General features: G+C 50.3%; 1 protein-coding gene across 5 annotated transcripts in view; it reads left to right on the top strand.

The window, feature by feature from the left end:
* Nucleotides 1-322: 322 nt before the first annotated feature.
* skic2 (SKI2 subunit of superkiller complex) overlaps nt 323-14,696 on the top strand; it is a 71,493-nt gene continuing 57,119 nt past the window's right edge. For 4 of the 5 annotated variants that reach the window (XM_069919589.1, XM_069919590.1, XM_069919588.1 and 1 more), the window contains exons 1-5: nt 323-416; nt 4,086-4,204; nt 7,739-7,848; nt 10,631-10,748; nt 12,359-12,473. In XM_069919589.1, coding sequence (XP_069775690.1) covers nt 338-416; nt 4,086-4,204; nt 7,739-7,848; nt 10,631-10,748; nt 12,359-12,473 — 541 coding nt within the window. In that variant the 5' untranslated portion in view covers nt 323-337. Of the gene's footprint in view, nt 417-4,085; nt 4,205-7,738; nt 7,849-10,630; nt 10,749-12,358; nt 12,474-14,696 lie in introns of those variants that run through there. The other variant, XM_069919591.1, reaches the window with a different exon arrangement.

The following is a 14,696-nucleotide window of genomic DNA, read 5'->3' as shown; positions in this document are numbered from 1 at the left end:
ACGGAACCACTCCAGAAAGGCCAGAGTTTATTAGAATCATAGCCATCTTTGTTCAAGGCATGAACATTGCTCCTGCTTAATGAGTAGGCCATCTTTCATACAGGCACGAACGCCTCATATCCCCCCCAAAACCCCACAACGCCAGCCATCTTTGATAGAGGAGAAGCCTGATCCTCTCCCCTCTGGTTGGTGATTAGTTCGCCATCTTTGTTAAGGACGCGATCGCCCACCCCCACCCCAAAAGAATAAACTAAATTCGCCTAAATAAAGAAATATTCCAGGTCAAGGAAAGCTTAAAAATTTAACGTCTTACAATAATTTTTTGTGGTGGATTCTTATGACTGTCGGCGAGGAAAGGGAGGCTCTTCCGGGTGAGAGGTCAGGTTGCCTGGCAGAAATGGAGGAGGAGAGATTAGGTAAGATGTGAGAGAGAGAGAGAGAGAGGGGAAAGAGAGAGGGGGGGAAAGAGAAATAGAGAGAGGGAAAAGAGAGAGAGCGAGAGGGGGGGAAAGAGAAATAGAGAGGGAAAAGAGAGAGAGCGAGAGGGGGGGAAGAGAGAGAGAGGGGGGGAAGAGAGGGAGGGGGAGAGAGGGGGGGAGAGAGAGGGGGTGGGGGGAGGAGAGAGAGGGGGTGGGGGGGAGAGAGAGGGGGTGGGGGGGGAGAGAGAGGGGGTGGGGGGGGAGAGAGAGGGGGTGGGGGGGGAGAGAGAGGGGGTGGGGGGGGAGAGAGAGGGGGTGGGGGGGGGGAGAGAGAGGGGGTGGGGGGGGGGAGAGAGAGGGGGTGGGGGGGGGAGAGAGAGGGGGTGGGGGGGGAGAGAGAGGGGGGGTGGGGGGGGGGAGAGAGAGGGGGTGGGGGGGGAGAGAGAGAGGGGGGGGGGGAGAGAGAGAGGGGGGGGGAAGAGAGAGAGAGGGTGGGGGGGGAGAGAGAGAGGGGGTGGGGGGGAGAGAGAGGGGGTGGGGGGGGAGAGAGAGGGGGTGGGGGGGGAGAGGGGGTGGGGGGAGAGAGGGGGTGGGGGGAGAGAGGGGGGAGAGAGAGGGGGGAGAGAGAGGGGGGAGAGAGAGGGGGGAGAGAGAGGGGGGAGAGAGAGGGGGGAGAGAGGGGGGGAGAGAGAGGGGGGGAGGGGGAGTGGGGGGGAGAGGGGGGGGAGAGAGGGGGGTGGGGGGGAGAGAGGGGGTGGGGGGGAGAGATCTGGGGCCATGGGGGGGGAGAGAGGGGGTGGGGGAGAGAGGGGGGGGAGAGAGAGGGGGTGGGGGGGGAGAGGGGGGTGGGGGGGAGAGGGGGGTGGGGGGGAGAGGGGGGCGGGGGGAGAGAAGGGGGCGGGGGAGAGAGGATCTGGGGCCATGTGGGGGGGAGAGAAGGGGGCGGGGGGAGAGAAGGGGCGGGGGGAGAGAAGGGGCGGGGGAGAGAAGGGGCGGGGGAGAGAAGGGGCGGGGGGAGAAGGGGAGAGGGGGTGTGGGGGGAGAGAAGGGTGTGGGGGGAGAGAAGGGGGCAGGGGGAGAGAGGATCTGGGGCCGTGTGAGGGGGGGAGAGAGAGGATCTGGGGCCGTGTGTGGGGGGGGGGGGGAGAGAGAGGATCTGGGGCCGTGTGAGGGGGGAGGAGAGAGAGGATCTGGGGCCGTGTGGGGGTGGGGAGAGAGAGGATCTGGGGCCGTGTGGGGGTGGGGAGAGAGAGAGGATCTGGGGCCGTGTGGGGGTGGGGAGAGAGAGGATCTGGGGCCGTGTGGGGGTGGGGAGAGAGAGGATCTGGGGTCGTGTGGGGGGGAGAGAGAGGGTTTAGGGGCTGTGTGGGGGGAAGATGGGGGGTCAGGGGCTGTCTGGGGGGCGAGAAGGGGGCTGGGGGGAGGGGGCTGGGGGAGAGAAGGGGGCTGGGGGAGGGGGCTGGGGGAGAGAAGGGGGCTGGGTGGAGAAGGGGGCTGGTGGGGAGAGAAGGGTCAGGGGCTGTGAGGGTGTTAGAGGGTTCAGGGGCTGTGGGGGGAGTGAGGGGTCGGGCTGTGTGGGAGGGAGGGTTCAGGAGCTGTGTTGGGGGAGGGTTCAGGGGCTGTGTTGGGGAGGGTTCAGGGGCTGTGTTGGTGGAGGGTTCAGGGGCTGTGTTGGGGGAGGGTTCAGGGGCTGTATTGGGGGGAGGGTTCAGGGGCTGTGTTGGGGAGGGTTCAGGGGCTGTGTTGGAGGGTTCAGGGGCTGTGTTGGGGGATGGTTCAGGGGGTGTGTTGGGGGATGGTTCAGGGGCTGTGTTGGGGATGGTTCAGGGGCTGTGTGGGAGGAGAGAGGGTTCAGGAGGTTCAAGGGCTGTGGGGAGAGGAGAGGGAGAGTTCAGGGGCTGTGTGGGGGGAGGGTTCAGGGGCTGTGTTAGGGGGAGGGTTCAGGGGCTATGTGGGAGGAGAGGGTTCAGGGGCTGTGTGGGGCGGGAGAGAGGGTTCAGGGGCTGTGTGGGGCGGGAGAGAGGGTTCAGGGGCTGTTGGTGGGAGAGAGGGTTCAGGGGCTGTGTTGGGGAGGGTTCAGGGGCTGTGTTGGGGGAGGGTTCAGGGGCTGTCTTGGGGGAGGGTTCAGGGGCTGTGTTGGGGGAGGGTTCAGGGGCTGTGTTGGGGGAGGGTTCAGGGGCTGTGTTGGGGGATGGTTCAGGGGCTGTGTTGGGGGATGGTTCAGGGGCTGTGTTGGGGGATGGTTCAGGGGCTGTGTTGGGGGATGGTTCAGGGGCTGTGTGGGAGGAGAGAGGGTTCAGGAGGTTCAAGGGCTGTGGGGGGAGGAGAGGGAGAGTTCAGGGGCTGTGTGGGGGGAGGGTTCAGGGGCTATGTGGGAGGAGAGGGTTCAGGGGCTGTGTGGGGCGGGAGAGAGGGTTTAGGGGCTGTTGGTGGGAGAGAGGGTTCAGGGGCTGTGTTGGGCGGGAGAGGGTTCAGGGGCTGTGGTGGGAGGAGAAGGAGAGTTCAGGGGCTGTGTGGGGGGAGAGCGAGGTCAGGGGATGTTGGGGGGAGAGAGGGTTCAGGGGCTGTGGAGGATGTAGAGGGTTCAGGGGCTGTGGAGGATGTAGAGGGTTCAGGGGCTGTGGAGGATGTAGAGGGTTCAGGGGCTGTGGAGGATGTAGAGGGTTCAGGGGCTGTAGAGGATGTAGAGGGTTCAGGGGCTGTAGAGGATGTAGAGGGTTCAGGGGCTGTGGAGGATGTAGAGGGTTCAGGGGCTGTGGAGGATTCAAGGGCTGTGGAGGATGTAGAGGGTTCAGGGGCTGTAGAGGATGTAGAGGGTTCAGGGGCTGTGGAGGGTTCAGGGGCTGTGGAGGATGTAGAGGGTTCAGGGGCTGTGGAGGATGTAGGAGGGTTCAGGGGCTGTGGGGGTAGATACGATTAAAGCAGTGGTTCTCAACCTTTTTCTTTCCACCCACATCCACCTTAAGCAATCCCTTACTAATCACAGAGCACTTATGGCACAAGGATTGCTTAAGGTGGAATGTGAGTGGGGGGTGGGGGGGCAGTTTGAAAGCCACTGCTCTAGAACAAGGCAGTGGGGTGATCTAACCAAGGCCATGTAAACATTGAGGAGCTGTCAATTTTTAAATGTTACATATTTAAAATTTGGGCATGCAGCACTGTAACTGGCAAATTTGGCCCTATGAGCATTAACCTCCACCCCGGTATGTTTTTGAAGGGTGGCAGGAGACCAGAGCTCCCGGAGAAAACCCGCACAGACACAGGGAGAGCGTACAGCGCAGGGTTTTCAAACCCAGAGTCCGGTCCTGATTACCGGCGCTGTAAAGACATTGATCTCACCGCTACACCAACCGGGCCGTTATTTTAAGCGAACATGTACAGAATTCCAAAGAAGGCAGAAAAGGTGTTGAGGTGAACGGTACAAATTTTTAGGTGGGACGAGATGTGTTGAAAGGAGCTGATGGTCAGGTGTAGATCGGGAAAAGCAGGAGGAGATCCATGGAGCAGGAATTCGTTAGGGCCAATATTCTTCTACTAGCTCCATTAAGAAAGATCTTGTGTTTCTCTGCCAGTTGGTAGCCTTTGACTCTATTTACTCTAGTCAGTGTGAATGCCGTCACTATGAGGGCCTTGTGTAATCTCTTCTCTCCTTCGCTTGCTTTAAAGAAGTCCCTCCCCGAGATGCCTACGACATTCCCTTGTCCATCCTGGAGGTGGGGTGCTCGGGGAAGTTTGAACTGATCACTCAGCCAGTGAAGAAGGATGTTGTTCTCCCATTGACCACAGTGAGTATGCACCTTACTGTGGCTCATTGGCACAGCCTTGCTCTCTGTTGTAGCACTCCAGCCCTGCAAATAAGTGCCGTACATGCCGTTGTCTAGGAATTTCCACCTAAAATGTTGGTTTTGAGTGATCCCTTTTGTGCAAGATGACCCTCCCTTCCCCCATATCTAGCACTTATCACTGACCAGTGCATGCTGTAGAAAGCAAATCACAATATTTTAATAACATGATCAATTAAAGATTTATATTTTATTTGGAAACCCCACTTTATGAAAGCAGAGCTTCCTCTGAAACCTTTCATTAGCCGAAATGGCGTAAAGCGAAGGGCCATTCACTACGTACTGAAGGCTATTTTCGTAAAAGCGAAAACCCTTTCAAATTTCTTTCGGAGAGCGGACGCAGGTTTCTTCGTAAAAGCGAATTTTTGCAAAGCGAGCATTCGAAAAATGGGGTGCACCTGCATTTTAAAATAAACCACTGTCGATGGGCAGTTTAAAGCCTGCGCAGAGCCGACGGCAGACTGACCCCGCGGAGGAGCACCGAGAGTTCTCAAATAGCGGAGCGCGCGGCAGATGGCGTCAGAGCCGGCAGGCAGGTGGCAGCAGTGATGAGACTTGACTGTCCAGGTTCGGAATTTAGACCCGGTGTATCGGACTTATACAGTATACAGTATGAGAGCTTTTTTTTGTCGTGAGTACAGCGTACAGATGCACTGAGATTCTTGTTGCAGTCACACAGGTGAGTAAGATAGACTAACTAAGGAAGTAGAAATTAAATTACTACAATATGCCAAGAGGCAGGAAAAGAGATAATAAATATGAAACGATAAAGAAAAAAAATATTCACAGCACAATCAGGGCAAAAAAGGATGATGATTCAAGACTCGATCCACAATGCTGGTCAGATCTGTGCGTCGAGCGTATGACTTATGAGCCCAGAGGACCCCAAAACCAGCAGCAATAGATATTCATCAAGACAAGTAGTTACTTAAACAAAATTTTTTTAAAATTATCTTTAAACATGAAAACAGAATCAAACTTTAACTTATCTCTATTAACTTAACTAACCCAACTTAACCCCCTTCTAATTCTAAGCGCACATGTATGTAAAGTGTGTGTAAAGTTCAATCTCACTTCTCATTCTTCCAAGTTCATTGGTTGCAGGCAATTCTTATACTGTGCACAGAATTTAACATGTCTAAAGTTCGCCAGGCTTTGGTGCTTGAAAGGTAAATGTTTACCACTCAATAAGCTTCTTTGTAGGTTTGCAGAGAGAGATATGTGGTTCCAGGATTTCCACAACTGAGGTACCACCATTAGTCACCTCAATGTCATAACCATATAACCATTTATGGAGTGGAAACAGACCAGGTTGGCCTTTCAAGTCTGCGCCGGTTCAACTCCACTAGCTCAAACCTCCCGCTCACCGCCAATAACCCTCCAACCCCCTCACCTCCATGTACACATCCAACCTTCTCTTAAATGACAGAAGGGACCCTGACGCAACTATCTCATTTGGAAGTTCATTCCATTCTGTCATCACTCGCTGAGTGAAAAAGCCACCTCTAATATTTCTCCTAAAGTGTTGCTCCCTTACCGTTAACATGGCCTCTTGTTCCAACCTCCCCTGCCCTCAGGGGAAAGAGTCTGTTTACGTCTAGTCTATCTATTCCTTTCATAATTTTTAAATACCTACCTAAATCTACATTTATTAAAAATCGCATTGTCAGTAGCCAGAGAATGTATAGCAGTAACATGGAATCCGATCCCCTACTTCACATTGATTGTTGGAATGTGGACGTGCAAAGTTGTATTCCCCTTGAGAAGATTAGGAATAGTTACAGAATGTTCGTCAAAATTTGGCATCCTTGTTTAGATGACTTAAATGGGCAGATTGTATAATTTATTTTGATATTTGTCAATTAGTATACTCCTTATTTGAAATGTAAAACTTTTAAAATGATGTGACACGAACATTGCTTTTTCTTCTCTATTTTTTTTCTTTTCATCTCCCTCTATTCCCTGCTGTTCTCTCCTTTTATTTCAAATTTCGAATCTGGGGAAGAGGGATTCTCCTTTCCTTTTTTTTGTGGACGTTATGAATGTTTTTCTATGATTTTATATTCAATGTATTGTTACTATATTAATTGAGTCCTATATTCTGTATTTTCTTAAAACTTAAATAAAATATTCAAATAAAAAACGCAGATAGACCTCTTGGTCGACCCAGAGTAGTTTCTGGTTAGGATAGTTGTGTGAGGAATAGTATCAGGTTCAATGAGTTCACAGAGAGACGAATCTGGATGCAGTTGTCAGAATCAGGTCACTTTATTGTACACACGGGAGTCAAATGATACTTAATCACACTTACTGCTTAATAACTGTATAGGCATTCACATCAGACTCAGGTTGGATTCCAATACCAGTGGGCACCTATCTCTCCAAGGTTCGAGACTTGAACACTATAAAGGTGTACGCAGGCGCATCGGGCTGAAGGATCCTCTGGACCAATAGTAAAACATGAAAGTCTGCAGACACCATGGTTGAAGTAAAAACAAAGCTGGAGAAACTCAGCAGGTCAAACAGTGTCCTTTATGTAGCAAAGAGAAAAATACATAACTGACGTTTCGGGCTTGAAGCCCCTCTGGTCAACACCTTGGGACACTGCTCTCTCCGTCCTTGCATGTGAGACCAGAATTGGTCCCAGTGCCTGAGAATGAGGCCCCACCAGTCTGCTGGAAGGGGAGATACAGTAAAACCCCTGGTGTCCAGCACCTTTGGGGATTGAACGTGTCCTTATTCTCTCTCGTTCGGAAGCCCATTCTGGATTCAGATTTATTGTCAGAGTATGTACTTTACATCACATACAACCCTGAGATTCTTTTTTCTGCAGGCAAGGCAGAATTACCACTTATTGGTTGTTCAAAAAAAACTGTACACAGGTCAATGAATAAAGACGTAAACAAACTGCAATACAGAGACGAAAAAAATTCAGTGAAGAGTAGAAGTAAGAGTGCTTAAATAAATCCTTGAGTTTTATTGTTGAGGAGTTTGATGGTGGAGGGGGAGCAGCTGTTCTTGAACTGGGTGGTGTAAGTCTTGTGGCAACGATACCTCTTTCCTGATGGCAGCCATGAGAACAGAGCGTGTGCTGGGCGGAGGGGATCCTTGATGCTCGCTGCTGCTCTCTAACGGCGGTGTTCCCTGTAGATGTTCTCGATGGTGGGGAGGGTTTTACCCACGACGTCCTGGGCTGTGTCCACTACCTTTTGGAGGGCTTTACGCTTCGGGGTATTGGTGTCCCCACACGAAACTGTGCATCTGGAGAAATTTGCCAATGCTTCTGATGTCATACCAAACATTGGCCAACTCCTGAGGAAGTAGGCACTTTAAAAGTTGAGTTGGGAGGGGCCCAGTACTGGACTGGGGCGAATGTCACAGGATTTGTTTGGAACTCCAGTGTTTGCCTGTGGAGCTGTTTGAATGCAGGGACTGGTTGAAGGTTACTGTGCATCTTGACTCTTCTCTTCCCCTCAGCTTCCACATGGCCTGCCCCCATTCGCCGTGGACCTCCTCACTGAGGCAGAGATGCACTTCCTGTCTGATCCTGAGAAGCTTCTCCTCCATCACTTTGAAAACTCCCAGAAGTAAGTTCCTCGGTGTTGAAGAGCAGCGCCACAGAAGGAAGCTGTCCTTCCCTGGCAGATACTGGGCTGGTGCACAGAAGAAGCAGTAAGGTAGCACTTTGGCAGATGGGTCAGCAGGCAGCAATGCCCTGCCACGAAGCAAGGTGATAGTGCCCCTGTGCCTCGATTACATCTTCCTATCCCATCCTCAATCAGTAGAGCCAGCGACTGAAATCGTGCTACCCTTTCAGTTGCAAGAGACCCCCAGCATTTCATAGAATGTTGTAGCACAGAACAGGCTCTTTGGCCCTCGATGTTGTGCCAACCTATATATGCCTACCAAAAAAAACGAACCACCTCATAACTATCTATTTTTCTTTCATCCATGAACCTAAGTGTGTGTGTGTGTGCGTGTGTGTGTGTGTGTGTGTGTGTGTGTGTGTGTGTGTGTGTGTGTGTGTGTGTGACCTCTAAAATACTGGCTTTTCAAACCAGGGGTTGCAAGTTCCTTCCTTGCTGGGGCCTCATTTCTGCGAGGGGCGCTATACAAGTGGTGACTCTCTGTCTTCCTTACGGTAGACAAGATTAGAGAATTTGATGTATGTTATATTCTAAATGCAGTGACAATAATGGAACCTCTCCTTTTACCTTGTAGTGCTGCCCCCTGGTGTTTGCTATTCCTGCCCTGCGATAAAGGGCTCTGCTGTCCACCACTTTCCCCACATCCTCCTTCACTCCAGAGAGAAAAGTCCCAGCTGTGTGGACCTTGCCTTGTAAGACTTATTTTCCAGTCCAATTAAAGCACAGAAACAGGCCAATTTGGCCCTTAAATCTCTGCACCCTCTCCATAAGCTTCCACATCCTTCCTAAAATGAGGTGACCAGAACTGAACACAATACTCTTTAAGTGTGGTCTCACCAAAGAATTGTAGAGTTACAACTCTCGAGTTCAATCCCTCTATTAATGAAGCCCAGCATCCTCGAGGCCTTCATAACTATCCTATCAACCTGTGCGGCGACCCTGAGGGATGTATGAATTTGAACCCCAAGGTCCCTCTGTTCATCCACTCTCTGAAGTAACCAATCATTAACCCTGTCCTCAGCCTTCTGCTTTGTCCTTCCCAAATGCATCACCTCGCACTTATCCAGATTGACATAGAACAGTACAGGCCCTTTGGCCCTCCATGTTGTGCCAATTCATATATTCCAAAAAAGGTACTAAACCCTCCCTACCCCATAACCCTCTATTTTTCTTCCATCCATGTGCCTGTCTAGGAGTCGGTTAAATGCCCCTAATAATACAGTCTCCACCACCACCTCCAGCAAGGCATTTCAGGCCCCCACAACTCTGTTTATTTTTAAAAAAGTACTCTTGATGTCTCCTTCACTTTGTACAGATGTCCCCTGGTGTTTGCTACTCCTGCCCTGAGAAAAAGGTGCTGTCCGTCCATCCTATCTATGCCTCTCAGAACCTTGTCGACCTCTATCAAGTCTCCTCTCATTCTTCTTCGCTCCAAAGAGAAAAATCCCAGCTCTGCTAATCTTGCCTCATAAGACTTGGTTCCCAATCCAGGCAATGTCCTGGTCAATCTCCTCTGCCCCCTCTCCACATCCTTCCTATAATGAGGTGACCAGAACTGAACACAACGCTCCAAAGTGAAGTTTGTAATGTTGCGGAGTGACCTCTCAACTCTCGAACTCAATCCGCCCATTAATGAATCCCAGCATCCCAGAGGCCTTCTTTCTTTTTAATTACATTTCATTTAATATTTAAGCAAAGAATATATTTACATATACAAAAAAGACTCAATGCAAGAAAATATTGTATCCTTAAAATACACATTAAGCATAGAAGTAACCCCCTCCATGCCTTAAGAGAATGGAAAAAAAGCCATGGACGGGGGTGGGGGAGAAGAAGGAAAAGGGTAAGGAGCTGGCAACAACATTTAATACAATCCAAAAAGAAATAAAAATATTAAGAGATGAACATTACATATAAAATATTTAATAAATAGATTAAACAATCCAGACATTTAAATAATTAAGGGCTCCCAAATATATTTGAACAAGTAACCTTTTATCTGGAATTCCAAAAACCGGCACTTTTTTCGTCAATGATGGAGTTTGGTGCCAAACGTGACCCGACGCAACCCTTGCTCATCTCCCGTGTATCCCGTCGCATTCCGCGTCTCTAAATAGTGGTATCCTTAGTTATAGGGACCTTACCCATCAAGCATGACCCTCGCTCAACTCCGCTTGGAATATCCCACGTTGTTCCGGCACTTTCTAAGCACCTCTGAATCGCCGTATGCTGGCACCCATCCAGCGTCACGGCACCTTCAGTCAGCCCGGTGGCGGCTCTGTGGCCATCGTTGCTACCCATAATCCCCCACGCAGCTGAAACCACTGTACCAGCATAGGGGAACCGAGAAGGGGGCTATTCCCCTGGTGCTGTTACACTAGTGGAGAGAGAGGCGGCAGCACGTCTCGGGTGGAGGAGAGGGAGGAGAGACGGCAGTGCGACTTTGGCGAGCGGTGGAGAGGGAGGAGATGGAAGAGACTGCAGCCCGACTCGGGCAGGCTCGGATGGGCAGGTAGCCAGGACCTGAGAGAGTCTGCAGCTAGGGGATCGGGAGCTCTGGTGGGTGAGGATCGGCAGTTGGGGCATCAGGAGCTTGGACAGGTGGGTAAAACCTGCAAGGCTCATTGTGATGAGCCCCCCCAGTTTCTGGAAGCTCCGCGTCTTGAGTTTATGCTTTGCATTCCCTTCATTCTAATGCCTTTTTACTGCTTGTGGTTTCTAGGATCTGGCCCAGAGAGAAATGTGTCGATGCTTTGTATCAGATGGACGTTACTCCAGTTCATTCAACGCTGCAAGTGGAACGCAACCAGACAACAGGGGAGTTACTTGGGTATAAGGAGGTACGGACAGAGTCTCCTCTGGGTGGAGGTGTTTCTGGGTAGTTATGGACAGTTACTGGGGTACGAGCAGGTACAGGCAATCTACCCCGAGGGGTTACTAGGTTGCTGGAGGTACTGATCGCCTACCCTGTTTTTGGGGTGGGGAGAAAGTTTCTTGGGTACCATGAGATACAGACAGTCTGCCCCAAGGGTGAGTTACTGAGGGACGAGGAAGTGTGGGGTTGATATGACACAACAGGAGGTGGCCTCATCAGCAACGACGATGAGTCGCTCCACCAAGAAGAGGTGGAAGATCTCATGAAATGACAGTAACAACCTGAGCTTCAGTATGGACAAAACGAAGGAGATGATCATGGGCTTCAGGAGGACCAGGAATGACCACCCTCCTCTACACATCAACAACTCTGTAGTGGAGAGCATCAAGTTCCTTAACTCGTGGCCTTTCTTGGACACACAGCATCTCCTCCCTTGTCAGGAAGGTGCAACAGTGACTGCACTTCCTGAGAAGACAGAAGTGGGCAGGGCTACCATCCACCATCACGTCAACCTTCTGTAGGAGCTCTATCGAGAGCATCCTGGCCGGCTGCATCACAGTGTGGGGATGGTTGATGCAGAGAAATGGATCAGAGGTCAATTCACAGGACCATAAGAGCGGCAGAGAGGTTCACTGGAGAAGGCACACAAAATCATTGAGGACCCCTTCCACCCCGCACACAGCATTTTTCAGCTGTTCCCGTCGAGGAAGAGATACAGTAGGATCAGAGCCAGCACCACCAGGTTGAGGAACAGCTTCTACCCGCAGGCAGTGAGAATGCTGATCGACCAAAGGAACTGCTCACACTGACCATGCAAGACTCTCACATTCACAATACAATATTTACCTATTTATTTGTATATATGAATACTTGTCCTGCATATGTATTTGGTACGTGTGTTATGTCTGGTTGTGTGTCTGCGTGTTTTGCACCGAGGACCGGAGGAATGCTGTTTTGCCAGGTTGTACTTTTGCCTTCAGATGACAATAAACTTGAGTTACCGGGGTACTAGGAGGTAAGGACAGCCTACCCTGGGTTTGGGGGATGTTGGGGGTGGGGAGTTACTATGTACTTGTAGGTTTGGACAGAGTTTTCACTATGGTGAGAGGTTCATAGCATGCAAGAAACTACAGACAGTGTCTGTTGCATGGGAGGGGAATTCGCTGGGTAACAGGATAGAGCGACAGAGTCCCCCGGGGGGATATTACAGGTGATGAAGAGTGGGATTGGACTGAGAGCCATTAGATACAAATATAACTCAAAAGCCCAGAATCTGAAATAGTCCATGTTTTAATGCTCGTTTCTAAAGGCTAGGGTGATGTGTGTCAGACGGAGGGAGGGGGAGATTGAAAGAATTACCAGATTTGGTGTGCAAGGCTATTCGATCAGGAAGCAGAGATGAACTAAATGACTCAAACATGATACCAGCACACATTTGGTCAGGATGGTGGGAGAGGAGGTGTGGTGGTGGGCAGGAATTCATGTCACCTGGCAGTGTTTAGACAGTGAATTCATCTTGTGTAAGGGCTTGTGTGGAGATTGCTGTGTTAAACCATGTCGTGTGTCCCTGGACAGGTGCTACTGGAGGACACTGGGCTGTCAGTGAAGAACTCGCTCTCCCTGCAGAGGCCGCCTGGCCCCCCGACTCAATCCGTGCGAGGCAGCTCCACAAATTACCCCTTCTGGCCAGGTACACTTCCCAGAGACAATTTGGCCCCGGTAACCACAGGCTCCGGACGTTCGGCTAGTCCACAGCAAAGGCTGAGTTCATTCCTGGGGAGCAGTACGTTATTACCGCCATGACTCAGTGACCCACTTTGCAGGGTGGCAATGTCCCCCACCATGAACTTAACGTCGCAAAGATAAAGATACATAACCCGCGTTTCGGGCTTAAGCCCTTTATAAGAAATAGGAGCAGGAGTCAGCCATCCGGCCCATTGAGCCTGTTCTACCATTCAATGAGAGCATGGCTGATCTGATGATAGGCTCATCTCCACCGACCTGCCTTTTCCCTATATCCCTTAGTTCCCTTACAATGTAAAAATCTTTCCAACACTGTCTTAAATGTTGCCTCCACTGCTTCAACGGGCAGTGAATTCCTCAGATTCACCTCCCTCTGGGAAAAGCAGTTCCTCCTCATCTCCGTCCTAAATCTACTCCCCTTGATCTCAAGGCCATGTCCCCTACTTCTGGTGTTCCACACCAATGGAAGTAACTTACCTACCTCTATCTTATTTATGCCTTTCATAATTTTATTCGTTTCTATTCTTTCTTGATGCTCAAGCTCTAAATGTATCTTTATCTTTGTCCTGCTGAGTTTCTCCAGCTTTGTGTTTTTATTTCAGTCATTGTGTCTGCAGACTTTCGTGCTTGACTCCCCGCAATGACGATGTGTCTGCAATCCCACAGAGGCCAGACTACACTTGCTCATCCGAGGAAGGATGAACTTGTCAGGGAGGGAGGGAGTGAAGATTGACTGGGCTAGTTGCAGGGTTCTGTGTCAGCTGAGTTCGGGTAGACTGGAGCCATGTTCTCTGCAATTCTGGAATCTCATTGAAAGGCATGAAATTCTCACTGGGCTGAACAGGGAAGAATGTTTCTCTGGGCCGACGAGTCCAGCACCAAGCTCACAGTCTCAGCATCAGGGGATATACAGAGTTAGGAGAATCTTTTAAAATATTCTTCCACAGAGGGCTATGGAGGTTTAAAACATCAGGTTTCTGGATTTGGGAGGGGGTGGGGGGAGAGGCAGGAGGATGGCGCTGAGGTGGTCATATGACCATCTGACCTAAAAAAAATGTTTTGCCGCTGATTTTCATTTGCACTCCGCATCTGATGCCTCTTGTGTCCAACAATAGTCGGCCGGCGCTGATGGATTCCGGTTACCGCTTTTCCACGGTCACCATGTCCTAGTGAAGTCTTTCACCGTGTCCGACTCTGATTGCACCAAGATCCAAGTGCGAATGCAGAACATGAATGACATGTTGCACTTTCCGGTTTTGTGTGCTTGAAGTAGACTTAAAATAAGACAGGAAATCATGAAAATCACAGATCACAAGACAAAGGGACAGAAAGCTGGCCACTAGGCCCATTGAGTCTGTTCCGTAAATCTACACTAAGCTACTCTACACTAGTTCCAGTTTCCGGCCTTGTCCCCATATTCCTTGATGCCCTCACTAATGAGATACTTGTCTATTTCTTGTTTAAGTACTCCCAATGATCTGCCTTCCACTGCTGTATGCGGCAGCAAGTTCCAGGGATCCACGATCTTCTGGCTAAAGAAGTTCTTCCTAATCTCTGTGTTAAATGGATAACCTCTCATTTTCAGACTATGCCCCTTGTCCTCAATTCACCCACCAAGGGAAACATCTTACCTACATCTACCCTATCGAAACCTTTCAAAATACGAATTGCCTCTATGAGATCTCCTCTCATTCTCTATTCCAATTAATACAATCCAAGAGCTGCCAAACGCTCCTCATTATAATCTTTTTTTAAAAAAAAAACAGGAACATCTTCAGATGATTTTTGTGATTCCATAAAATACACCTAAACATGTTCAGGAAGCATAATCTTCGTGTTATCAATCTGTCGCTTTTCAAGATTCAATTTATTGTCATTGCAATAAAACTGTCCTATTACATGAAATTTCCCTTTTTTCCCTGCTGCAAGGCGGACAGATTCATCATCGGCAAAAATTGCCTGTAGTGCCTCTTAGATAAGCAAAAAAAAGAGTCCTCTCAGAGTCACCGGGTGCCCATAGATTCACCTCCAGCATTTCTGTGGCCACGTAGAGTCCAGTCCAACCCATTGGCAGCCCGAACTCCAGATCTGAACCTCCGACACAGTCAGGAACCCTTCAGCAACCCCTCACAACCTGGTTCTGATACTTGGTATCCCTTCAGCCAGTTTC

This window comes from Narcine bancroftii, chromosome 2 (assembly GCF_036971445.1).
Source record: "Narcine bancroftii isolate sNarBan1 chromosome 2, sNarBan1.hap1, whole genome shotgun sequence".
NCBI classification, from domain to species: domain Eukaryota; kingdom Metazoa; phylum Chordata; class Chondrichthyes; order Torpediniformes; family Narcinidae; genus Narcine; species Narcine bancroftii.
This window is presented reverse-complemented; position numbering and strand designations above follow the sequence as displayed.